The 23,735-nt window shown below is 38.7% G+C and overlaps 2 protein-coding genes across 7 annotated transcripts in view; one reads left to right on the forward strand and one right to left on the reverse strand.

The window, feature by feature from the left end:
• ppef1 (protein phosphatase, EF-hand calcium binding domain 1) lies at nt 1-14,157 on the forward strand. Of its 3 annotated transcripts, none has more exons than XM_077562693.1 (20): nt 1-279; nt 406-1,404; nt 2,430-2,583; nt 3,064-3,093; nt 4,176-4,306; nt 4,366-4,426; nt 6,796-6,959; nt 7,155-7,269; nt 8,367-8,413; nt 8,620-8,786; nt 8,925-8,961; nt 9,037-9,186; nt 10,254-10,390; nt 10,465-10,708; nt 12,641-12,826; nt 12,907-13,049; nt 13,225-13,331; nt 13,399-13,562; nt 13,740-13,824; nt 13,909-14,157. In XM_077562693.1, the coding sequence occupies exons 3-20, from the start codon at nt 2,532-2,534 to the stop codon at nt 14,118-14,120; spliced, it is 2,232 nt and encodes a 743-aa protein (XP_077418819.1). In that variant the 5' UTR covers nt 1-279; nt 406-1,404; nt 2,430-2,531; the 3' UTR covers nt 14,121-14,157. The 3 variants fall into 3 exon arrangements, 2 of the variants coding, with proteins under 2 accessions (XP_077418819.1, XP_077418820.1); XM_077562694.1 differs by having other exon boundaries at nt 4,179-4,306; XR_013293735.1 differs by lacking the exon at nt 13,909-14,157 and having other exon boundaries at nt 13,415-13,562.
• The window catches only part of LOC144049948 (phosphorylase b kinase regulatory subunit alpha, liver isoform), a 26,314-nt gene continuing 16,693 nt past the window's right edge, over nt 14,115-23,735 (reverse strand). For 2 of the 4 annotated variants that reach the window (XM_077562690.1, XM_077562689.1), the window contains exons 23-32: nt 23,624-23,703; nt 23,480-23,558; nt 23,271-23,400; nt 20,744-20,845; nt 20,498-20,616; nt 20,387-20,410; nt 20,112-20,165; nt 16,745-16,978; nt 16,464-16,664; nt 14,115-16,397 (exon numbers count right to left, since the gene is read on the reverse strand). In XM_077562690.1, coding sequence (XP_077418816.1) covers nt 16,224-16,397; nt 16,464-16,664; nt 16,745-16,978; nt 20,112-20,165; nt 20,387-20,410; nt 20,498-20,616; nt 20,744-20,845; nt 23,271-23,400; nt 23,480-23,558; nt 23,624-23,703 — 1,197 coding nt within the window. In that variant the 3' untranslated portion in view covers nt 14,115-16,223. The remainder of the gene's footprint in view (nt 16,398-16,463; nt 16,665-16,744; nt 16,979-20,111; nt 20,166-20,386; nt 20,411-20,497; nt 20,617-20,743; nt 20,846-23,270; nt 23,401-23,479; nt 23,559-23,623; nt 23,704-23,735) is intronic. The other 2 variants (XM_077562691.1, XM_077562692.1) reach the window with 2 other exon arrangements.

The following is a 23,735-nucleotide window of genomic DNA, read 5'->3' on the forward strand; positions in this document are numbered from 1 at the left end:
AAAAGTTGCACTCAGAGCGAGGCCGTCAAAGGTGGCTGTGTGAAAGTAATTAGGCCTCATTAGGAAAAGCTGTTTTTAATTTGGTCTAATTAAAAACACTCTTTTGCAGCGTCCGTCGGTGTGTCTCATCCAAAGCACGTGCTTACTTTTCAGCGCATCCCTGGTGAGCTTCAGGAAAATTCCTCCGTTGACTACTTTGAGACAATGAAGGCTCCTGTCCGAACGGCGTCGAAGACGAGGAGGCGTTGTGCTCGCTCCACTTTCAAAGTTCGTCGCGAGGTCAGAAGTTTAATGTTTGAAACTAAATCCCCTCAGATGTGTCATGTTAGAATATTTTTTTGTGTTTGTTTTTTTTTAAACTGATGTGGCAGGAATACACCGTTTCCTTTTCATCTCCTTGTGCAGGTCAGTCCAGCCGGGACGTTTGCTTTGGACTTCCTGCTGGGCGGTCAGAGTTTGCCCCGATCGCTCGTTCTCGGACTGGTGAGCTCGGAAGCCTCACGGCTCTCGAGAAAAAAGGGACTCAAAGCGATCACACTGCATGAGATCAACGCTGCGGTCACGTTCGTGCGACACAAGATTTGTGCCAAGGTTGCTGCGTGACATGTTGAATGGGAAATTCCTACTTTTTATAATGTTATTAAAGGGTATATTTTTAATTAAGCCTCAGGCCTTGTTCTGTTTTGCTACCCTATCTGCTTGTTTTGGACCTTTTTGGCTACATGCGCACTGTGTGTACTTTTTGTGTTAAGATTTTTCTGCAATGCAGTTTAAAATACACTTTTCAAAAAAAAACTCTTCAAATTCCAGTTCGTTTGCACGATTTGTAACACGGCCTAAACACATTTTCCTCACAGTAGTACATTGCGATGACAAAAACATATTATTGCCAAATATAATATGAAGAATTTTTTTGCTCCCCTCCCTCAATTTACTTTGCATTGTGCTGCGCTTTCTGGTTTGTGTTTGCGCCATGACCACATGGGGGCAGTGTAATTTAGACAGCAATATACTGTACATGAAGCTAGTCTTAGATCTTCGGCAAGTTGTGTTGATAATTGTTCTTTAAAGAGGATAAGGAATATATACCTGTCACAACACCATTGCTATTTTTTAAATCTATGGGATTTCCCATTATGTGTTAGCATTAAATTAACTGACTGAGAAACTAGGATCATTTTCTGTGGCGCAACTAATCTCTCATGGCACGGTGGCTAGATCCATGTTCCGGGATCACCTGACGATGCCTCCGCCTCCTCGACACCCTTACCCCCTCCTTTTCCTCCTTGTGAGCTGCACAGTCTCAACCTCAGACATGGCCATGCAATAAAGATGGCTCAGATTGCATTGGAAAAAGCATGGACTCCTCTTGTGGTTTGTGCCTGGCTTGTAAACATTGCGCAGGTAGGAGAATCACTTTTATTCACTCTGTTGTCATCGTTCAGGACAGGGAGCCTTAATTGCTGGTGTTAAGGAAGCAGGATTAAATGCAGTGGTCTGCTTTAATTTACCTGATTGTTTTTCTCTTAGTTGATTAAAATGAATTACATAGTTGTGTTCAATTGCAAACAGTTCCTCGGATGTGTCAGTGCTATTAAATGATATATATATTTTTAAGAATACTTTACATGAAAAATCTAACTCAAAAGTATACTAAAATAGCACAAAGTATTATATATATATTTTAATCAAAATCCTGTGAAAATAATTCAACCTCGACTAGCTAAAAAAAAAAAAAATTATGGAAGAAGCAATTCATATTGAATCTTTGGTAGATCAGATGCCTTGTAGTATTTTTGTTCCATTTGAATTTCTACCTTCTTTTTTTTTTTTTAACCATCAAATTTCAACTGATATTTTCTACCATAAGAAGGTCTTAAATTAAATGCTTTAAATTCATATTAAAAAAAATAATTCAGAAGGTGAAGAGATTCTAAATTGGATCTTGTGCTATTTTTTTAGCCATTTGAGATTGAATTTATATTTAGAGTTTTTCTTTAAAGTTAAAAAAAAAGCATTGTTTACCATCTAATTTATGACACTGAATTTTTCATTTAGCCAGTATTTTAAAACTCAGATTACACAAAATTACCACAACATTGTGTGCCACCTGAAATTGATTTTTTATTTTATTTTATTGACACTTTTTTATGTTATAGCAACCTGTTAGATGTTGGAATTATTGTTCCATCAAAGTTTGAATTTGACAGATTTTTTTTTTTTATGGTTAGAAATTTCAACATCTTCGGAAATGTTTTTTATTATTATTAACTGCACCATTTTTTTAATGAACAAAAAAATAAACATTTGACCTTTTACTGTAACAAAACAAAATCAGTGTAAAAAATATTGACTCAGATGACCCTGATATATTTCAGTGGTCCATTCTCTATGAAAACATTTCATATTCATATCCCTTTTTGTCCCAGGTCTGCGCCAAACACTCAAGCCTCCCCATTCCAGACTTCACCTGCCAGATGTGAACCCCCTCTTTCCATTCATGTGACTCGTGACCCTTTCCACTGCTCATCATGGGATGCGGCGCCTCGGTTGCCATAGAGACGCAAGTGACGAGGGTGACAGGTAGGGTGTCGCTCTGACGTGAACTTTGGGTACTGTCAACTGTTCGTCAACTTGCATGCCTTTCTTTTTCTCTGTACGTCTGTTGCAACCTGCTGCTATGAAAATGTGAGTGGCATGATGATGAAGAAGATTGTTGAAATCCTCATTGTAACGGAACCAGGAAATGTATCGATCTATTCATGGATCAAACAGCTGTTGTGAATTTCCCCATTCAGCTCATTAGAGACGAGCAAATGGCGGCGTTTCTCAACACGGACTTCTACTGTACATTTCTGACAGATGCTTGTGATCTCTAGTGTCCTCTCTTCTTCGGTTGTTTGTCTTGAAGGATGTCATTTGCGCAGCTTTACCAGTCCCGCTGTTGCTCCTGCCCTCCCTGGTGCCTTGTTAACGCTCCCCACTTTCATTGGCGCTGTGTGTTTACGTCATTTTTATTCAATTAACACCTTCTGATGCTGACTTCTATTTTTCTTCACACAGATGAAGCAAAGACGCCAAGTCCAGCACTAAGTAAGAGCAAATGATGTCTTAAAATCAGACTGATAACGGTTATTGAGGTATGCTAGTTGCAGTGGATCAAAATGGACGCAGCCAAGTACAACAACTTACTTGTAGTTTGAGCACTTATTCGATATCCAGCAAAAGATAAATGTACTAGTAGACTCTGTGTTCAATAGTAAGACAATTAAAAAGACTAGTAAAACTGCTAGGGCACACTAGTGGAACAAATATGTCTTGTTAGCAAGGATCCCCTCCACGACTATATTTATGCACACTAGTAGCTCAACTTCAACTAATAATAGCTTACTAGATGTTACTAATGAAGTAAAACAGTGCACTAGTTGACATCTGAAACACAAAATGTTAACTAGTATAAATGTTGTCACGACTAGTATGCTTGTCCTGCTAGTGAGGACAGTACTAAGGTAAGCCTACTAGCACCGTTTACGCATTTATTCATTAGCCTTGATATTGCGCTTAACCCCGGAGAACCCAAGAACCCTTTTCTTCTTTGAAAAATTATGAACTATACATTAAATGACTGCTATAAGTTCACTGAACCCCAAAATATGTTTTTTTAATTTTAACTTTTTTTTTTTTTTTTAACTAGCTCAGAGTTGCTAATTTATCAAAATATATATATATATAAAACATACTCCTTGGCATTCTGCAACATGATATGATATAAATTAACAAAAAAAACACAATTTTACCATTTGATGGTTTGCTGAGAAGATGGTTTTGTTTGGATTGATTTCCAGCCCAACAAAACAGCCAGCCATCTTGTCACCACCACTCTGACTCATGTAAGTGCAATATTCATCCACTAGATGGCCCCATGCAGGGGTCACAAGTGGCACTCTGGACTTTTGAAGTTAAATTTGTAAAAAGAAAAAAAGGTCTTTGTTATTTGAGTAGCAGAATTTATAGGGGCCAAATTTGACCCCGTGGGTTCTCCAGGCTTAAGATCCATGTACTGGTGCGCTCTTACCTTTTTTTTAAAGATTTATTTTTTATTCATGTCTGCCACTACTAGTAGCACAGCTCCATTTTGCTAGTGAGGCATGAATGAGTTTTCGTGTCGCCCCTAGTAGCTATCAAGGCAGCTGTGCTGATCCAGCGCTGGTACCGCCGCTACATGGCCCGCCTGGAGATGAGACGACGCTACACATGGAACATCTTCCAGTCCATCGAATACGCCGGTGAACAGGATCAGCTCCAGGTGAGTCTCCAGGACAGGAAGTATCGTGGGAGGTCTTTACGGCACCTTGTTTTCTTCAGCTTTCAGGTTTCTTCAGCTTCATGCTTGACAACTTCACCCAGCTGAATGGAAACGGGCCAGGTAAAGACCACGAGACACTGCATTCACTGTCAGAATCAGACAACTAAAATAAGCAGCAGTTTGGCAGATAATGAACACTTGTTCAAAAAAGCGGCTTGGAATAATATAATGCCACTCCCACAATAAGTTTAATATCAAACTAAGCCTAAGACAAACAGAATTACATGTTGTCTGTTTAAAGAACCAAACAACTTTGACGGAAAAATACCACTGCTAGCTTAATGCTAACACATAATGCAAAACTCAATGGAGAGGCTAACGAATACCATGTGTAGAAATTTAGAAAGCAATTTTAAAGCAATGGATGTTTATATACAGCGGAGCAACACATTTTGACACATCACATCACCATTCTTCTTCTATCGTGCGTGGCTGTATTATACTGCCCCCAATGGCCACGCCAGAAGAAGCAGCATAATGAATTAAATTGCAGCATTAAATCATGATGCACAAACTCTTTAAGTCTGTGTGAAGTATTTTATTATAGTGCTAGTATTTTGCTTATTGAAAAAATCCATTACGAAACGGGATGTGTTTTGAGTAATGAGTGTGCTCATGGAACAAATTAAACTCATATCTCAAGACACCACTATGAATTGATTAATTCTGTTTTATGTGTCAGTTTTATAGTACACTTCAGCTGAGAGTGACGACTAAACAGCTTGAAGCAAGCGCACTTGGCATCTTCATAAATGTGTTCAAAGTGTGTTTTAGGGTTGAAACAATTTTGAAAATTAAAGGGTTTCTAACGTCTCAATCACGTTTGTATCCATACATAGCCTGCAGTCAATCAAACGAAATCCCACTTTCATTAGCGATGCTCTTTTTTGTTTGTCTGTGAAAGCCCCTTTGCGTTACCTAGCAACTAATGTGTACGCGGCGTGTCGCACTGAAGCAGCTGTGGCTTAAGGGTGCACTGACCCACTCATTCAGCTAAAAAGCCTTATGCACATTTGGAAAGCTAATCCTCATCATCTAGATGGTCTTCCTTTCAGTCCGATGAAGTGATGGAAAAAGGCCATGTTGCCAGTTATGACACAACATCTGTGTGTGGCACAACAGAGGACGTATTCACCCTTGGAGGGAAATACACAAAATTGTAAGGAAGGTAAATTAAGATTGTTTAGAGATGATGTTTGTAATTCTTATGTACAAGGTGCCCTGAAAAAAAATGGCATTATTTTATGGTCTAAATCAGTGGTCCCCAACCACCGGGCCGCGGCTCGTTACCGGGCCGTGGGTCATTTGGTACCGAAAGAAAAAAAATTGCATTATTTTTATTTTTTTTTCGAAAATGATGTTTTATTTTGAAAAGTGGCCGGTGTTACATCCGTCTCACTTGACCCACTTCAAGACACCGTTAATAAAGTTGCACATGATTACACAGTAAATTTACATTCATTATTATTATTATAGAGAAAATACCACAGTTTTTTTTCTTGTCATTTTATTTTGTTTTTATCAGCTAAACCTTTAGATTGGGCCGTGAAAATATTGTCAGACATTAAACCGGTCCATGGTACAGAAAAGGTTGGGGACCACTGGTCTAAATAACATAGCCAATTCAGTAAATTCAAGTTTGAAGGAGACATAATGGGCAAGGGCAGAATTTTGTTATCGTAAGTAAATAAATAAAGCTTTTTTTCTTTCTTAACATGAGTTTTGTATGCCTCGGAAAGCGATTCTCAAAGTGGGACGTGAGTGCCCTCTAGTGGTGTGTGAAAGAATTACTTAATTAGATATACAGTTTACTTGCAACTTTTTAATAGAATTTAATTTAATCTTGAACACATGCTTGTTTTCAAACAAATTTGCTACAATTTTTATTTGACATTATTTTGAATCATTATTTAAATGCATTTTGTTTTGTTTTTCTTATGTGTAGGCCTACTGTTAATGGATAAATTTACAGTGGATTACAATAATATTAAATATACTTTTTAGGGATCAAACTCGTTTTAGATTCACACACTCTACTGCATTTTAATGTTGGCCATTATGGTGGAGTGCTAAGTACTCCTTTAGGTAATACTTGCAAAACGTTCAGGCCTTGGACATGTGCTACATGAGATATTTATATTTCGAATGATGTCAAATTATTTTGAAAAGCCTGTTTGAAATCCAGCACTAAATCCAACCCTGCTGGTTGAAACGGCAGATTAAAATCTAAACCGCTATTACAGATTTAATCTTACTCTTTCCTAAAAGAGTTGTACTTCATCTCGTTTTTTTGTTTTTTTTGATGTGCGTGGGTGCGTTTTTTTAAGAGCGAATAACACTTGTCCAAATGGATTATATTTTGCTGTTGTAATCATTGCAACCCTGCAGTATCCGATTCTGCTTTCTGCTCCCACGCCTTCTCTCAATAGATCTGATCTCCCAGCTTCTGGAGCCCGTGGTTGACCCCTGGTTAGACCGAGAGGCCTGCTACGACGCCATTCACGTTCCAGAGTCGTACGTGGGGCCGCGACTGACGTTTCCCCTCTCCGTGTCCGACACAAACGCTCTTCTCGGCGCCTTTAAAGAGCAGCAGGTTCATTGTGACTCCTTTCACGTTTATGGAAAGCTGTTTGAGGTCCTCCAGGTCCATATAAGGTCCATGTACTATTATGCTTTTTGTGATGTGTCAATCTAGCTCATATATTGGATCCTAATAGTAGGCCATAGTAGTTGAAAAGCATCACTAGTCTCCCAGGGCACTTTTTGAATCTTATCTTCCTTTGTGCAGACTCTCCATGCCAGATACGTGCTGCAGCTACTCTACGAGACCAAGAAGCTCCTCAAACAAATGCCCAACATCATCCATCTTTCCACATCCTACACAAAGGAGATCACGATATGCGGTAGGCGGATGCTTTCTGCATACTCAAAACAACGGTAACCATCCCGTCGGTTAAACGGTGGTTGATGCCTGCTAAATGATATTAAATACTGCTCACCATCTTCATCACAGCCCTTCAAGGAAGGACATGTTGTTGATTTTGCATTTCAAAGAAACATTCTGAAAATGACATTGTGCATGCTGAGGGAACAAGTAATGACCAATGACTAATCGTGAGTCATAAAGTTTCCTGAGCACACGCAATGTCATATTCAGTCAATATTAAGTGGCAAAATGTGTTTTTAAAAGTATTAATTGTCCATGGAAAAATAATGAAGTCATGAAATTAATTATAGACAAAATGTTATCTTCTTTCTGTTGAAAATGGCTCAATGAGTCAAGTATCCATTTAACTTGATTATTTTTAAACATTTATCTACAATAGGGTGTACAGCGTGAGTGTATGTGTGTATGTATATATATATATATATATATATATATATATATATATATATATATTTTTTTTTCAGGGTTTAAAAAAAAATAATAGTTCCGGCGATATTACCGTGCACAATTCTTCTATCGATTCAATATGCGGCCAAATCGATTTTTAAACATCAATTTTTGATGGAAATTTTCAACAAAACTGATTAGTATTTTGAATATATTTTTTTTTGCAATAATCGACTTATAGATTCGTATCATGATTAATCGAATCGTGACATAGGAATCGTGATGCGGATCGAATCGCCAGGTACGAGGCAATTCACACTTCTAGTGTGTGTGTGTTGCTGCCTAAAACTCAGGCAACAAAAGTGAGTAAACCCCTAAGTAAAACTGTCCACAATAGGCCCACTTTTCCCTCTCCAATGTCATGTGACTTGCTAATGTTACAAGATCTTAATTGGGAATGAGGATAAGGTATGTTAGACTTTGGGTTTATTTATTTTTATGCTACACTACTCTTCTGTGGTCGTATTTTCAGGGAGGGGGGGGGGGGGGGGCATCACTGACATTTTGTGACAGTTGGAAGCATCTGAAAAAGCGTCCAAATTGTGTGATTTTTGGAGGCATTCAACCATCCTGTTTATGCATTTTATTCTATTTGTGCATGTGTAGGTGATCTTCATGGGCGACTTGATGACTTACTTCTTATATTTTATAAGGTAATGAAGGTCTTGGCATCGTGACTTTGTCTTTATGACAAATGAGGGCGAACGGATTTTGGTTATATAGTCTAATTACAAGACATATTTGCACACAAAAACATGCATTTACTGTGCATCTAAGCTTTGATCTCTACTTTTTACATACCCTCGTCAACTCAATGAGCTGTAAATGTTGTAAACTGATTTGACTTTCTATCGATCAGAACGGCCTCCCTTCTGCTGAGACACCGTATGTGTTTAATGGAGACTTTGTGGACCGGGGGAAAAAGTCCATCGAGGTGGTCATCCTCCTGTTTGCGTACCTTCTACTTTACCCCGACTACATGCATCTGAACCGAGGAAACCACGAAGACCACATCATGAACCTCAGGTAAACAGGAAGTGGCGTATAAACACAGAAAACAAATTCCTTTAACCCTCAGGCCTTGTTTTTTAACTACATTTTCAGCTTGATTGTGGCCAAAGTCATACTCTGCCATTTTTAAGATGTTTTATGTTTTTATTTCAGATATGGGTTCACAAAAGAGGTCATGCAGAAGTACAAGGTCTGGCAGTGAAGTAATGACCCCTCAAGGCCCAAACTTCTTGATGTAACATGTTTTTTTGTTTCTTGTGTACAGACTAATGGATGTGAGATCCTGCAGCTCTTTCAGGACGTCTTCAGTCTTCTGCCTGTTGCCACGGTGATAGACGGGAAGGTCCTAATTGTTCATGGGGGCATATCGGACCAGACTGACCTAGACTTCCTCAATGTCATTGACCGGCACAAGGTCAGAAAGGGAGACAAACGCTATCTTAACTGTTGTAGCCTACAGCTCGGAATGTATCATGCTCAAACTATGGGATGGATTTTTATTTTTTTCTGTTAATGGCCCACATATTCATTATTAAATGATGTATACAGAATGACAGGATATTTTAAGGTAAAAAAACAAAACATATAAAGAATACATAAACATGCACTTGTGTAAACATATTAGGAGCCTAACTATGCTCTGAAGTTTTTTTGTCAACATACTTGCCCACATGTTATAGGAAGAGAGAGAAAAATAGTGCGACATTACATCAAGCTAATTACAGCGACCAGGCTAAAAGTCACCTTTTCTATTTTTCTTTCTTCTTTTTTTTGGCGTAAATGTTTTCAGCCATGATGAAGTGTGCCATTCAAACAATGCCACTCTGTTACTAATACTATCAAAAATATTTATTTGTTATTATATAGCCAAGTTTTTTTTTTTCCTGACCAGTTAGCACCGCAGCTAACACAGCTAGCATGTGTATGCTTTAGCAAAAACATAACATAAGTGTTGATTTAAAACAATATCATTGTAGCAAGAGAACATTAATATCAAATTTAAATAATTATTCAAATCAAACATAACTTTATTTAATTGTAAAGGATTTATTCAACATTTTTTGTAATGGCCTGCAGTGTTTTTCAGGTGCCAGAGTAGGCTACAGCATAATTAGCTCTTACAGTGTCATGGTGATGGTTGAGCTTGACCAATTAAATTTGATAGTTTGTGTTTTAATTGAATACAGCAAAGTGATGAAACCGTTTAAAAAAAAAAATATATATATATATATATATATATATATATATATATATATATATATATATATATATATATATATATGGTGGTTTCTAAATTGTCTTCCTAATTGGGAATAACCTTTATGCTGTATAAAAAGAGGACATTGCACCGGCCCTGTGACTGACTGGAGAACAGTCCAAAGTATAGCACAAACTCATAATTTATACATGTATGACGATCTTGTAACCATGTGAGTCCTCTGAAAAGCGCTTAGACATTCTTGCCCCCACATCAATTACCAGGTCAAATCTGCACTGAGGCTTCCCAGGCGCAGGTTGGAGCAGCTGGACATCAGTCAGTCCAACAAACAGATGAAAAGAATGAGATCCACGGACACTTCTCGCAGTCACTCTAAAAAGCAAAGAAGCCCCAACCTGAGGTCAGAGCGCAAACAGAAGGGGGCTTCTACCAGACTCCTCTTAAAGGCAGATTCTTGTTTGTGTTTTGCTTTAGAAAGAGGCGCTCCAGACTGAGCCAGCAGGACAGCTTTGCCTCCACCACCTCGTCCTCTTCCTCATCCTCTTCATCCTCTTCTTCACTCCGTTCTCCGCACACCCCCTCGTGCTTCTCACCTCACCCGAGCCCGTCCTCTCCCAATATGCCGTATGACATAAACATCCTCCAAGTGCCTTTCTTGGATTCTGCAACCTCAATTCCGCCTCCTTTGCCTCCACAAAATGAGCAGGAATGGAAACAGGTGAGAGTAAAGTGTTTGCACACATATTCACAATTTGCTAATTAAGCTATTCAATTTGGTGTTTAAGCTCTGTCTAATAGTTTTGTTTTGTTGTTTACTTCTGAGCTGGATTTTTTTTTTTTTGCTTTGTGTTGTGAGACAAAATTTGGCTTGGTTTGGCGCCATCCTGGGGGGTCTTATTGCCAAGGAATAATGTTGAAATGAGAAAAGAAGTTTCATTTAGACAGCTCATCGCTGGCTAATAGAAAAGTAGTTCTTTGCCACCATCTTGTGGCGTCAATAGGCAAGTATCTTCTTTTGTCATTTTGGTGCAGGGGAATTCTCGTCAAGTGAGTTGAGGAGCTTCATTTAGACATAAGTAGTTTTTATCGCCCTCTTGTGGCATTTTGGCGTCAAGGAACTATATTGAAATGAGTTAAGGAGCTTTGTTTGAACAAAATGTGAGCTTTGTTATCATCTTGTGACATCTCGTTTATGAAAAACTATATTAAAGTGACTTGAGGATTTTCACTTAGACTAAAGTAGTGCTTCGCCGCCATCTTGCGGCACCTTTGGCCCAAGGAACTATATCAGATTGAATTGAGGACCTTCTTTTGGACAAAAGTACTGCTTTGCCACCATCTTGTGACATCTTGTTTCTAAGGAGCTATATTAAAGTGGCTTGAGGAGCTTCATTTAGACAAAAGTAGTGCTTTGTTCCCATTTTGCGGCACCTTCAGCACAACGAACTATATCAGACTGAATTGTGGACCTTCATTTGGACAAAAGTAGTGCTTTGTCACCATCTTGTGACATCTTATTTCCAAAAAGTTATATTAAAGTGACTTGAGGAGCTTCATTTAGACAAAAGTAGTGCCTTGTTCCCATTTTGCGGCACCTTCAGCACAACAAACTATATTAGACTGAATTGTGGACCTTCATTTGGACAAAAGTAGTGCTTTGCCACCATCTTGTGACATCTTGTTTCTAGGTAGCTATATTAAAGTGACTTGAGGAGCTTCATTTAGACAAAAGTAGTGCTTTGTCCCCATTTTGCGGCACCTTCAGCACAAGGAACTATATTAGACTGAATTGTGGACCTTCATTTGGACAAAAGTAGTGCTTTGTCACCATCTTGTGACATCTTGTTTCTAAGGAGCTATATTAAAGTGACTTGAAGAGCTTCATTTTGACAAAATTAGTGCTTTGCCATCATCTTGTGGCACGTTTCGCCCAAGGAACTATATTAGACTGAATTGTGGACCTTCATTTGGACAAAAGTAGTGCGTTGTCCCCATCTTGCGGCACCTTCAGCACAGGGAACTATATTAGATTGAATTGTGGACCTTCATTTGGACAAAAGTAGTGCTTTGTCACCATCTTGTGACATCTTGTTTCTAAAAAGCTATATTAAAGTGACTTGAGGAGCTTCATTTAGACAAAAGTAGTGCTTTGTTCCCATTTTGCGGCACCTTCAGCACAGGGAACTATATTGGATTGAATTGAGGACCTTCGTTTGGACAAAAGTAGTGCTTTGCCGCCATTTTGTGGCATCTTGTTTCTAAGGAACTATATTAAAGTGAGTTGAGCAGCTTCATTTAGACAAAAGTAGTGCTTTGCCACCATCTTGTGGCACGTTTCGCCCAAGGAACTATATTAGATTTGATTGAGGACCTTCGTTTGGCCAAAAGTAGTGCTTTGCCGCGATCTTGTGGCATCTTGTTTCGAAGGAGCTATATTAAAGTGACTTGAGGATCTTCATTTAGGCAAAAGTAGTGCATTGTCACCATCTTGTGGCAACTTGGGTCCAAGGAATCTTATTCAAGTGAGTTGAGGGACTTAATTTATTATTTATTTATTTGCCAGCATCTTAGGCAACGATAAACTTTCTGTTATTATCTTTTCAATAATTTTCTAGTCTTGGCAGAACACTCTAGCTTCTTTTCGCTGCAGATTGTTGATATACTGTGGAGCGACCCCAAAACCCAAGAAGGCTGCAGTCCAAACACATTCCGAGGTGGCGGCTGCTACTTCGGGCCCGACGTCACACGGAGACTGCTGCTCCAACACGGCCTTCAGCTGATCATCCGATCCCACGAGTGTAAACAGGAAGGGTATGAGCTGTGTCACAGTGGCCAGGTACCTCGTACCTCATACCTCAAGCATGCTTATTGACTTCCCCATGACAATATTCAACATAGATGTTTGTTGCGCTACAGGTGATCACCATCTTCTCTGCATCCAACTATTATGAGGAGGGAAGCAACCGAGGGGCCTACATCAAACTGGGCCGAGATCTGGTTCCGCGCTTCTACCAGTACCAAGTCAGCCGCTCAACACGTAAACTCACGTTGACTCAAAGGTACGTCTGGTTTGCAGATTAAATTAGGGACGCCGTCTCAATTCTGATTTAATGAAAGGACAAATTAGCCACGCAGCTTCGATTTAATATTAATAAGATTATTCCAAAATCAGACTACTAACTACACAATATCATATGACATCGTTCGGATCTAGATTTTTGACTGTGTTCACAGAGTGCGAGCGGCTGAGGGTTCAGCTCTCAGGGCCCTCAAAGAAAAAGTGTTTGCCCATCGCTCTGACCTCATTGCAGGCTTCCAGAAGTACGACCATAATAATACTGGTAAGCATCAGGCACTCTTGAGCATTAAAAATGTTTGTTTTTTTTAAACCTCGCCGATAATCTCTAGGTCATGTGACGGTCAGCGAATGGGCTCAGGTGTTGGGTTCTGTTCTGAGGCTGGACCTGCCGTGGAGGACCCTTTGTCCTCATTTGACTCACCTGGCACCAGACGGCCGGGTGGACTATCAGTCCTGCTTTGAAGATATGGGACCAGGGTTACAGCTGCCTCAGGTCAGAGGTCATATACAATCTACTAGCCTCAAAATATAGCAGACCTGGACAATCGAATCACATTTGTACAGCATGAGATCGGTTATTCATTCATTTTCAATAGAAATTTTAGGTTATCTTTTGAATATACCTGTAAGTGTTTTTTTATATATGTATTAATATCCATCTAACTTTTAGGTCACCTCAAACCTAGCAGAAACTCTGTTTCGATACAGGACCGATATTGAGATCATATTCAACATCATAGACAAAGACCATTCCGGTAAGAGAAGCTCTGCACTTTTTTGTAATGACTTTTTTTTTTTCTCCTCTTCAAATTGAAGATCATCTGCATTGTTATATTCAGGTCTTATTTCCATCGAAGAGTTCCGTCATACGTGGCGTCTCTTCAGCGCTCACCTGGGAGTGGACATCACCAACGGAGCCATTGATGACCTGGCTCGAAGCATCGACTTCAACAAGGACGGCAGTATCGACTTCACAGAGTTCCTGGAGGCTTTTAGGGTTGTGCACAAACTGGACAGCAAGGATCAGCAACTCAAGACAAGTGGAGAGTAGGCGGTAGCAGACCTTTTATTATTGGATAGTTGGTCCTTTACCTGGAAATGAATTCTGGATTCTGTTGTGATTTTGCAGTGTTTATTATTATTAATGCTGCAATGTGAAGTTACACTACTCGCAAATTGTTTTCTGGGTGAAATTTTAGGATCAGCCTAAAATGCACTACGTTGCTGTTCAGCTACTTGGACCTTCAAGAGCATTCAAAAGTTCAGAGGTCAACAGAATTCGCCTGTAAAGGTTAGAGTTTATTTAAGGTCCATCCTGAAATTTCACCTATAAGACCAAAATCAAAATTTTTTTTGTGAGTCATTTGTATTATCCATCATTATCTTCGAAATTGGAAGCTGGTCTACATGTAAATGGTATCATGGGAACAAGGAAAGCTCGCCGATTCTGACATTCCCTTAAACTATTCAAACAGTATTCACCATGCAGACTATGGAAGCCCAAAAGTGTCACAATAAATAAAAAACACAGTTTGAAATAAATACCCTCGATAAGTAACAGACAATTATGTAATATAATCATTAAATTGTAAAATGAGGTATTGTTATAAAATGTGTTCATACTATTCTTTAATATTTCTTTATGAATAAATGTTATTATTATTTTAACAATGTCATACTTTTTAAAAATGACGTTTAATTTCATTAAAAAATATATAGAAAATAGATTTTTTTTTTTTTTTTTTTTTACAAAGTCTTTTTTTTTTTTCATAATGTCCTTTTCCACCCTGGCCTTTTTTTTTTTTTTTTTTTTATAATGACATTTTTCAAAAGAAAAACATGGTCTGTCAAAAGTTAGTATGTTGGATCCTTTAAGGTTGTTTGGGCGGCAACAAAAGAGACAATGGCGGACTTTAGCGGTGTTTCTGCATCTCTGCTGACGAGCGAATCTAATGGAGCATGAGAATGTGTCCCTTCTGAAAGAGACTTCTCTCCTGCACAGCCATTCTTTCTGAAACCTGTGATCACCTTTTATGGCTGTAAAGCTGTTGCTCATGTCTGTATAACGGACTCAGCCAATCACTTAATTGGCTCCGCCTCATGTGTTTTGATTGACAAGATCAAGTTATTCTGCTGAAAAAGGCCACTGTGAAAAATAAAAACTAACTTTGTAAAAAAAAAAAAAAAAAAAAAAAAAAACGTTTGCATAATTTATAAAATCTTGGGAAATAAATTAAATGTCTTAAAAATAAAAAAAAGTATGACTGTGAAAAATTGTCATTCTGAAATATTTAATCATAATAAAATATTTGTTACACATTCAAGAATAGTATTAACACTTTTCATAATACTATTACCTCATTTTACAGTTTGATGTATAATACATAATTGTCTATTATCGAAAGGGTATTTATTTGCAGCGGTCGTTTTTATTTATTGAATCGTGACACTTTTGGGCTTCCGTAGTAGCAGACGCTGTATATTTTTTTTTTGTTCAAATGCTGGTTTACAATAAAAGTAGTTTCAAATGTGCGATGATGGCTGACATGGATTAGGATTATCATTACACATGAGCTCCTCTTACTCTTGCAAAAACATACCACTAATATCTCCGGATTCCCCACACAACATGCATACTCCACAATGAAAAAGCCGGGACTCGAACCCAGAACCTCCAAACTGTCGAACACACGCAAGCACCACATGTTGACCGTCAGGTAGATGCGCTAACCGCATGCTCCACCTTTTGTAAACATCCATTTACATGTATGCATAATAGATCCTGATTTTAAAAATGTGTATTAAATTTGAATAATGTCCACAGTTTTGCAGGTTTACAAATGAGATGTGATGTCATATCTTTAGAGTAAATATTATATATAAGCACATGCCTCTTCACAAATCTTTCAGGAGCACCTCGTGCAAGGAAAAGACAATTCCACAACTAACGTTTGTAGTAATGAATGCAATTTTCCACTACTGAAGGTTATCTTAAGATGTTTGAGCATTTATTCAATATCAAGGAAATCCATCTTAACACTGACTAGTAGACCATAAGTGTCATTATTAGCAGCAAAGAATGACTACAAGTCATTGTTCTAGCGAGGACAAAGCGTACCCAAGACATTGAATAAATGCTCAATGATCGACTTCTTCACTGCATCAGGCAGCTCGAACCTGGCAGGAAGTCCTGAACGTACGTCATCGCCGCTTTGGACAAATACGTCATGGTGCCATAGCGGCCACTGGGGGCGCTGTCATAGAAAAAGTTGCAGATTCCAGTTGCCGGCTCCTTCTCGAGGAAATAATCACAGGCACTGTGTGATTTCTGGCGATGTGGAGAAAGGAGGAGTTAGCGGGCGTGTCTTCCAAAATGGACGTCAGTGCGCTTTACCTGGTCGCTGATGAACATGTTGTTGGCCATGTGTAGGATCCGTTCCACATGGATGACACCCCCAATGCTGTCAACGTCCACGTCGGCTACCAGGCCCAGAACCGTCAACGTCTCCACCAGCAGCTGTCGGTACTCTGGTTGTGGCACGTGGTTGAGAACCGACTCCACCTGCACTGCAAACTTAATCTCTCTCGCTGTCATCTACGCAGAAGGCATCCATACAGATCAGTGCTGATTCTCTGCCTGCTTGTTTCAGAAAACAAACATGGCCCCCAAGCTACCTCTCTTGTGGTGGACGACGGTAAGACGTAGCCGTCGATGGACAGTCCGTGGCACTTCTGCAGAATCTTCCACACCTTCTGGTAAAAGCCCACCGGTACTCGGTTGATGGCTCCATCCAACCTGCGTCTCCTGAGCCACTGGCCTTGCCGCTCCTCCCAGTGCAGCTGCCCATCACCTTGCATGGAGCCCACTGGCGATAACATCCCACTGGGAGTGGACGGGCTGCTGCAACGCTATGGTGAAATGTTCAAAGTTTTACGAATGCGTTTGTTATCAAGCAAGCAGTAGAGCAGTCATTCCCGACCAGTGTTCAGGTGTGTCCTGGGAAATGATCCAATGCCATTGGTCGAAAAATCATGTGTTTACTACACATAATGATCTGTATCTCGGTTCATCTACCTATGCCAGTGGCTGAACAATTAAAATCTTTTCCACTAGAAAGCAGGTGGGATATAATTTAAAGGTCAAATATGGCTCAGTGATGGTTGGGAAATACTGCACTAAAAGAAAGTGTAAGATGATGTCACATCATTAGGTACAACTATGCAGTCCAATTAAGGAGATTGAATACAAGAATTGTATCAATCATAACTAACCTCATACTGAGAGATGTTTCCTATATTTAACTCATTCGCTCCCAAAAACGTATAAATATGTTCTATTTTAAATTATACCATGCTCCTAAAGACTTTTTTTTAAACGTTTTTGTAATGCTAGAGCATACAGAAGGCTTTGATGCAGCCTCAGAACTGAAGACAATGCTTGAAGCAATGTAGTTATTACAAAAACGGCCAACAGGTGGCAGCAGAGTATAAGAGATCAAACAGGGCCATGTTGCAACAAGCTTCCGTGTTTCCATAGCAATAGAACGGTATATTCTGTGGGCCTCGCAAAGCGAAGGTGGTTGCTTCAGTAAAAATGGCTGGGAGTGACTGAGTTAATACCCTCACATTGTACAATGAGTTAACTCATTCACTGCCATTGACGGCTATAGACGTCAAAAATTCATTTTCACATTTTTTCCCCACTTTTGTTTACAAGAATATGAAAACCTAGGGAAAAAAATATATTGTACATTTAGAACCGATTTAAAATTCATGAATAATCTTGAGTTAAATAATGAAGTCATGTGATTAATTACAATTTGTTTTAAAAATTAATCACCAGATGCCCCTAATTAAAAAGAAAAGATTATTAAAAATTAGGGGCGTCAGACTATTGCATTTTTTTATTGTAATTAATCGCATGACTTCAATAGTTAACTCACAATTAATCACAAATTTTATAACTGCTCTAAATGTACAATAAAAAAAATATGTTTTCATACTCTTGTTAACAAAAGGGGGGAAAAATGTGAAATAGTTCAAATGAATTTTTGACGTCTATAGCCGTGAATGAGTTAAATATGAATAATTAGAATTAGAAATATTGTACCTGACTATCTTTAGCAGTGAGATGATTTATTCACAATTATTTTGTATTGGATGACATTGCATCGTGCAGGTGTACCTAATGCTGTGACCAGTGAGTGAAAAATAGAAGCTAAACTGCTAGCTTCACACTTTGTGCATTCAACAAAGTGTGGAATCCATGCCACAGCAAGACAGGAAACCCAACAAGATCGTGAAATCCTCATGCTTATATTTTTATAATGGGAAGATGAAATAATCAGGGGAGTGATGGGGGGTTGAACTTTGGCTAAAAGTGAAGCGAGCATCTCGGCAGCACAATGCATTATGGGTAGGCCGGCTTGAAGCCGGCTACCAATTTTTCATTGAAAACTAATGGGGGAAACTCTGATTTGGACCATTTCAACCGTTTTTTTACTTAATCTATTTAAACATGCATAGCGTGTCGTTACCGACTGCCTTCTGACGGGACACTACAGGTGTTGCCTGGAGGACCGTTGGGTTGCGAATGCGAAGTGGGTTGGGCGTGGTCTGGATGTGATTGACAGCAGCAACTCACTAAGAAGCCGTTTAAGGAGGCGTGTATGTCATGCGGAACAAGTGACGTAATATGTATCGTCTCGTGTAATGAGAGAACAAACAGCCAAATTGTGTTTATCTTAGTGTTTAACCTTAAGATGGCACCAAACACGGATTTTGCCCCCAAATCGACACCAGTTTATAAGTAAAAACCTTGCTCGCATGTAGCTACTATAGCAATGGTCGTCAAAGTTTTTTTTTTTTTTTTTAACATCAAGAGCCACCTAAAAAAATACCAACCACCAGGTTACTTTAAAATGTATGAATAGAAATGCCATTAATCAGTTACATCCGTTATGTGTAACCTGTTTTTGTGTGTTTTTTTAACAAGAAATACAGCTCTGGTCTATTTACTTTACATTAAAAAAAAAGTTATAATGAAAATTATTGCAAAGAGTTGAACAGTTTTTAAACTTATTGAATTTATTGTGAAGCTCCTTATTGTGTCATTTTTGCCTTTTTTTTGTCGATTTCACAGAGGATAAAGAATATATACCTGGAAGTATATTTATATTCTGTCTACATGTTTTGCTGTACCATTTGTGCTCAAATATCCAAGAGTTATAACACTATGACAAACCATGCTAGTTTTTTTTAGCCTGTCTAAGCATTTTGCATTGTGTGCTAGCATTAAGCTAACGGACTGTCGTATAAGGCAGTTTAAAAAACACAGCGCATAACTGTCTTCAATTTGTGTTTAGTTACTGTGTATGGCAAAGTTCACAAAAATGGCCCAAGATTGGCTTTTATCTAAAAAAATAAAAAATAAAATTGGGTCACTCGTAAGTAGTGTTGTTCCGATGACGTTTTTTGGCCCCCGATACCCAGGTTTGCAATATCGGCCAATGCCGATACCATACCGATACCTAAGTTGTTGTTTTTTAATCAACATGGAAAAGCTGCCCTGCCATTGGTTCAGAGCATTCAAGGGCCAATAGGATATCTTGGCTCGGCATGCAGTGAACATGTCACACATCAGTGAATGTCGTGCACGAGCAAGACACAAGATGCTGCATCCAAAGTCCTATATTAGCATCAGAATTAATGGTATCGGCATGTTACTTGTTAGTACTCGCCGATACCACAGTTTTAATGCAGTATCGGGGCCTCTGCCGATATCAGTATCGGTATCGGAACAACACTACTCGTAAGCTAAGGTTTTGTGGATGCTGAAATGATGAATGGGGTTGAGCATAAGAAAAAGAAAAAGGCAAATTGCAAGAGGGCACCTGCAAAAAATAGATTAAGTTGATTTAAATATTGTCACAATTAACATGCTCATGCTTTCATGTAGATTTTACTCCAAAAAATCCTCAACTTGAACCCTTCAAATGCCAAATGAAATGAAGCGAAAGCGGATGAGGTGAAATGTTTTTACCGTGGAGCGAGGAGACGTGACATTGCTGCATGTGGAGAGGCTGCCGCTGAGGATCTACAGAAGCACACGGATGACATGACATGAAGTTTGAGATGCCGTCATGCATCCTTCCAGGTACGATATGAGGAATGAAATCAGCTCAAGCGGGTTACAAAAAACGCTGAAATGAGATCATTTCATGATTTTTGTGCAGAGAAAGCGAGAGAGCGCGGCCATTCCGGTAATGGAGCTGCGATACAAAAATATTTTATTTTATTTTATTTTTTCAAACCCACACTAAGTGGCCGGGAGTCATCCAACTGCAATCAGAGGCAAAAGAAACACTTTTAATTGACACAATTAATGTTTTTTTTTTTTTTTTTTACAAATTAATTTGTGAGCCCCACCTGTCTGATTTCACTCTTCAGTTTGTGTATTCCCGAGCGCTCCGTCTTGGTGGCGCCGGTGTGCCCCAGTTCATGGATAGAGATGGCCGGACTGGTGGCGGTTGACTGGATAGGTCGCACTAATGCACAGGGACGAGAAAATCAAATTGAAGCTTCTAGAAGACACAACTATAGAAACTAATGCAATCCAATTACTGGTTTAAAGCCTGCTGCTGCTGCCAGTCAGATCAAATAACGACAACTCACTGCTTTTTTCCACCCCAAACTCCTTGCCGCTGAGGATGTGATGCAGCAAGTTCTTCATGCCAAAAGGACTGAGGCTCATCAGGCTTTCAGAGGCTTCCTCCCCTACAAATGAATAAAGCCGTATTTCAATTCTTACATAGTGTTATGGTTCATTTTCCACATGCACACATTTGAGTTCGTTTTGCCTCTGGCCAAGAATATCCTCCTAATAATTTTTTATAGCCATTTATGAACTACAGATCGTTTTGAAATGTATCAAGCGTTTCATTAATCCTTAAGCAAAGCTGCAGGGAATGGGCTAAGTGTGTTTTTAATGTTTCATACCATTCGTTTTTGGATTTAAACATTTATTCTGTTCCTTATGTTTAGTACAGTATGTAGAATCAGTCTTATGCTGTTTTACTGTTTTTACCAGGTGGGTGTTTATACAGTAATCTGTGCAAAAGTGGTGGAAACGTAGAGAGTTGTCAGAAATGATTCAAATTCCCTTTTGAACATTTATGCTGCATTTGAGGAAAGTGGGAAGTCTGACTTTTTCAACTTCATACCAGGATGCCGACCGACTTCAATGTGACGTCACTCTACAATGGCGACCCCTTTGGAAACATAGACCGCGAAAGGTAAAAAAACAACAACAATTTACTGGAGTATAAAACTTGATAGCTTTTTTCATTCATAAATATTCAACATAACTTCACGTAACACAATGTACGTGACAGTATGCCGCTATCTCCCTGCATGAGATTATACGGTCAACTACTGAACTTTATGGTATGCTTATGAAATAAGATAAATAAATACATAATATTTACCTCATTCGTCATTGCTCCTCTTTTATTGGATTTATTGCGAGAAGACAAGTTTGTTGGAGGTCCAAATGTGTTTTGAGGACCCAAACAAAAATGTATCCCTATCCACCATTTTAGTTGTTTACATTTGCCTCCAACGCTTTCAGGTCGTAACTGGGAAAATCCAACTATGATAATCCCTTTTTTATTTTTTATTTTTTTATGGAGAGCTCAGTTCATTTGATTTGACATGTCATCATTGCTCTCGTTTTTAATTTTTTATTAAAAAAAATATAATTTTATATATATATATATATATATATATATATTTTTTTTTATTTTATTTTTTTTATTTGTATGTGGGTGAGTATGTGTATGTGCGCGTGTGTGTGCGAGCGTGTGTGTATTCATCAGTTCACCTAAAACCTATTTAAAAAAATCCCATACTAATAATATAATATAATAATAAATTGCCAAATGCAGAAACATCAATGTAAGTTATCACGATGTAGTGGCTCTCACTAACAGGCAGAATTAAGTAACCAGAATTAGGTTAAAAAATTCTATATACGTAGACCATGTTTCTATAAATTTTGATATTTGTTTTTTATTTGAGGCAGATATTTTTTCCATTAAAATGTGATTTATGAGGAGGTTAGACCATTGGTCGATATTCAGAGTTTGTTTATTTTTCCAGTTAACAAGAATTGTTTTTTTAGCGATAGTAAGGGCTACAAGTGTAGATTGAAATTGTTTATGTGGTAAGTCAATTGTTGTTAGGTCACCTAGCAAACACAAGTTTGGAGATAAAGGTATCCTACAGTCCAAAATAGCGGAAAGTTTTTCTAAGACTTTAGTCCAGAAATACATAACCGGAGTACATAACCATAAAGCATGAACATAAGTGTCTGTAGTGTTTTGTAAGCATTGGAGACAAATGTCGGAGTCTGAGAGTCCCATTTTCTTCATCATATATTGAGTAATGTATGTTCTGTGAATAACTTTATATTGGATAAGTTGTAAATTTGTGTGTTTTGTCATTTTAAATGCGTTTTCACAAACTTGAATCCAAAAGTCAGATTCCGGTGCTATAGACAAGTCTGTCTCCCATTTCGAGATGGGTAAAGACATTTTATCAGTATATGAAAGTAACTTATATATTTTTGAAAGTTTTTTTGTTGTTGTCGGAGAAAGCTTGTTAATATCTTTAGCTAAAACAGGCGGTTGGAGCGTACCCCGAAGTGTTGGAATTTTTTTCTTTATCATATTTTTAACTTGTAGATAATGTAAAAAATTTCCATTTTTTATTTTGTAACTATGATAATCCCGATTTCCGACCTTCCTCGAACGCAGCATTAATGCTGTCCCATGAAAATAAACACAAGATTCCCACCATTACCACCGTTTTCATTGACTTAATACATACTTGTAGGCGCGTGCACACATAGAACCCAAGTGGTGTTTAAGCACCTGTCCATTTGCCCCAGTCGAAATAAGTGCCTTTTTTGCTGCAGCCTTTATTTTCTTCATTCATATATATACTAAAAAATAAAACAAATAAACTCTCTGTCATCATTTTCGCCTAAAGTTTTTGATATTTGACAGGGCATTTATTTGATTCACTGAAAGAATTGTCCATATGCTCCCACCTTAATCAGAGACCCTTGAAATGGTGGTGGGTGTATGTTGAGCCCCAATTAACATGACATGTGCAAGTGGCTCTGCGCCCAAGTTCCTACCAGAGCATCGCAGACTGCGTGCCAGCTCGGTGGCCATCACTTGCATGATGAGTCCTATTCTCAGTCGGAGCATGTCTCCAAATAGGGCGGGCTGGGAGCGCACATACATGGCCAAGTAGACCATGATTTCCTGCAAGACCAGCACATGTCTCACACTGGTTGTTAGAAAGACAAAAAAATACGATACAGTACATCATGGCAAGATTCACCTGCGTGAGAACAGCAACACTGATGTCCTGACCGCTGGCTTCGAAGATGAGCGCGTTCAGTTCCTCGGGGGGAAGAGGACTGGAAAAGAAATACTTGTGAACAATTCAAGCACAAATCGACAGTTTGTAGCAAATTTGACTTACATGGTGATAACTCTTTCCCTGGGTTCAGGAGGAAGACCCACGGTAATGTGCTTGTGGTGGGAAATAAGATCTGTGCAGGCCTATGCAACAAACATAATAATTATGCATTATT

Source organism: Vanacampus margaritifer, chromosome 4 (assembly GCF_051991255.1).
Source record: "Vanacampus margaritifer isolate UIUO_Vmar chromosome 4, RoL_Vmar_1.0, whole genome shotgun sequence".
Classification (NCBI taxonomy): domain Eukaryota; kingdom Metazoa; phylum Chordata; class Actinopteri; order Syngnathiformes; family Syngnathidae; genus Vanacampus; species Vanacampus margaritifer.

Bases quoted from the DNA above. Each gene is read 5' to 3' on its own strand.
- ppef1 (XM_077562693.1), top strand. From the start codon at position 2,532: ATGGGATGCGGCGCCTCGGTTGCCATAGAGACGCAAGTGACGAGGGTG. The intron at 8,962-9,036 runs GTCTGGCAGTGA...TCTTGTGTACAG, and splicing joins AGGTCATGCAGAAGTACAAG to ACTAATGGATGTGAGATCCT. The intron at 12,827-12,906 runs GTACCTCGTACC...GTTGCGCTACAG, and splicing joins AGCTGTGTCACAGTGGCCAG to GTGATCACCATCTTCTCTGC.